This window comes from Myotis davidii, unplaced genomic scaffold (assembly GCF_000327345.1).
Source record: "Myotis davidii unplaced genomic scaffold, ASM32734v1 scaffold609, whole genome shotgun sequence".
Taxonomy (NCBI): domain Eukaryota; kingdom Metazoa; phylum Chordata; class Mammalia; order Chiroptera; family Vespertilionidae; genus Myotis; species Myotis davidii.
The window spans coordinates 3325215-3327062 of record NW_006300164.1 but is presented as its reverse complement, the minus strand read 5'-3'; the positions used below and the strand labels follow the sequence as shown (position 1 = coordinate 3327062).

Genomic DNA, 1848 nt, shown 5'->3' with positions numbered 1-1848 from the left:
CTCGGGCTCCGCATCCCTGGTCCAGGCTCCGGGATCCGCGGCCGGAGGGGCCGGGAGCGGCTCCGGGCCGATCGTATGTCCGGGGGGAGCGGCCGGCACGTGGCTGCGTGTGCGAGGCCGTGCCCACGGCTCAGCGTGGGAAACTCCCAAGCAGAGGCGGCGCTCAGACGTGGACAGAGCCACCGGATCCGGTGGTTTCCACCTGTGGTTGGCTTGTTTTTTTGTGTGTTTTTGTTTTTTCCAATTTAAAACAACCGGTTGTATTTGTTTACAGAAGACAGTATTAAAGAGTGGGCTGCCAGGGGGGCATGTATTGAAGAGAGGGGTGTGGGCTGCTCTGCAGACCTGGGTGGGGCAGGAAGTAAGGTTCAGGGTGCACGCTGGCCCCGCGGGCGGGTGCAAAGATGTGCCCCTTGGTTTCAGGAACCTCAAGCCCTCCAACATTGCCCTGGTGGGCACCAACCACTGCAAACTGCAGGACCTGAGCTGCAACGCCCTGATGACCCACAAAGCCAAGTGGAACATCCGGGCAGAGGAAGGTGGCCGGGGTCCCCAGCAGGGACCGCGGTGGCGGGGAGCAGTGGGGGAGGGGCAATTCACGGGAAGCTCATTGCTCCCAGAGTCCAGAGGGCAGTGGCCACTCTGGGTGCTGGAACAAGGCAACATCAAACCTGTCCCTGCTCAGGAGGTCCCCACAGACTCCTCCTAGGCTAAGGAGACTGAACAGCCCTGCCTGGGTTGTAACTGAGCAGGCATTCCTCCACGGGGGAGGCATGCAGGCCCCAAAGACACCCAGAAAATATTAACCTTCATGGAGGGAGACGAAAGGAAACTCAGGTAGAGGTGGAAGCCTGGTGCGGGCCAGGCACTGGCTAGTGATGGGTCACTTTGCTAAGTCCTAGTGGAACCCAGGAGGTGGGGGAGGTGGGGAGTAGGCGACATGAGCTCTCCTTTGAGAAGTCAACGGGGCAAGGGACCGGGCTTCTAGCCTCTAACAGCTGTCAGGGCCGGAGGGAACACCACAGGGGAGAACTCCAGAGTTCTGGGGTGTCCAGTAGTGCTGCACTGGCCTCCTGTCCTGAGTGCACAGGGGATGGATGGATGGATGGATGGACAGGTGAATTGATGGATGGCTAGATAGGTGGGTAGTGGACAGGTGGGTGAATGGACGGGTTGGTGGATGGATGAAAAAAACAGGTGAATAGATGGATAGAAGAATGGATAGGTGGATAGATAGACAAGTAGGTAGATGGACAGGTGAACAGATGAATGGATGGGTAGATAGATGGATGGACAGGTGAACAGATGAATAGATGGGTGGATGGATGGATGGGTAGATGGACAGGTGAATAGATGGGTAGATGGATGAATGGATGGGTGGGTGGGTAGGCGGACAGGTGAATAGATGACTGGATGGATGGATGGGTGGGTGGGTAGATGGACAGGTGAATGGATGGGTGGGTGGGTGGATGGCTGGCTGGGTGGGTGGGTAGATGGACAGGTGGATGGATAGATGGATGAATGGATGGGTGGGTGGGTAGAATGGACAGGTGAATGGATGTGTGGATGGATGAATGGATGGATCTTCTGGAGGTAGACGGTGGACTCCTTGGAGTCCACCCTCTGCTGTTTGGCTGGGGGATGGAGGTGCAGAGAGGGAGAGACTGGCTGAGGACCCTGCTCAGTTGGCTCCTTGTCGGGGTTCAGGTGTAGAAACAAGGGGGACAACTGGAACTGTGCCTCCAGGTCCTGATGTTTAAAGGGACAAGATGTTTAAAGAGGGTGCAGATTTCAACCTTCTCCGGACCACTGCAGCCACCGTGGGCCAGCCTGTGGGCCTGCCTGTGG

General features: G+C 57.5%; 1 protein-coding gene across 1 annotated transcript in view; it reads left to right on the top strand.

Moving 5' to 3' along the window:
* The window catches only part of STKLD1 (serine/threonine kinase-like domain containing 1), a 49764-nt gene that overhangs the window by 9576 nt on the left and 38340 nt on the right, over window positions 1-1848 (top strand). Inside the window, exon 7 of the mRNA XM_015572374.1 lies at window positions 417-539. Within this exon, the coding sequence (XP_015427860.1) occupies window positions 417-539 (123 nt within the window). The remainder of the gene's footprint in view (window positions 1-416; window positions 540-1848) is intronic.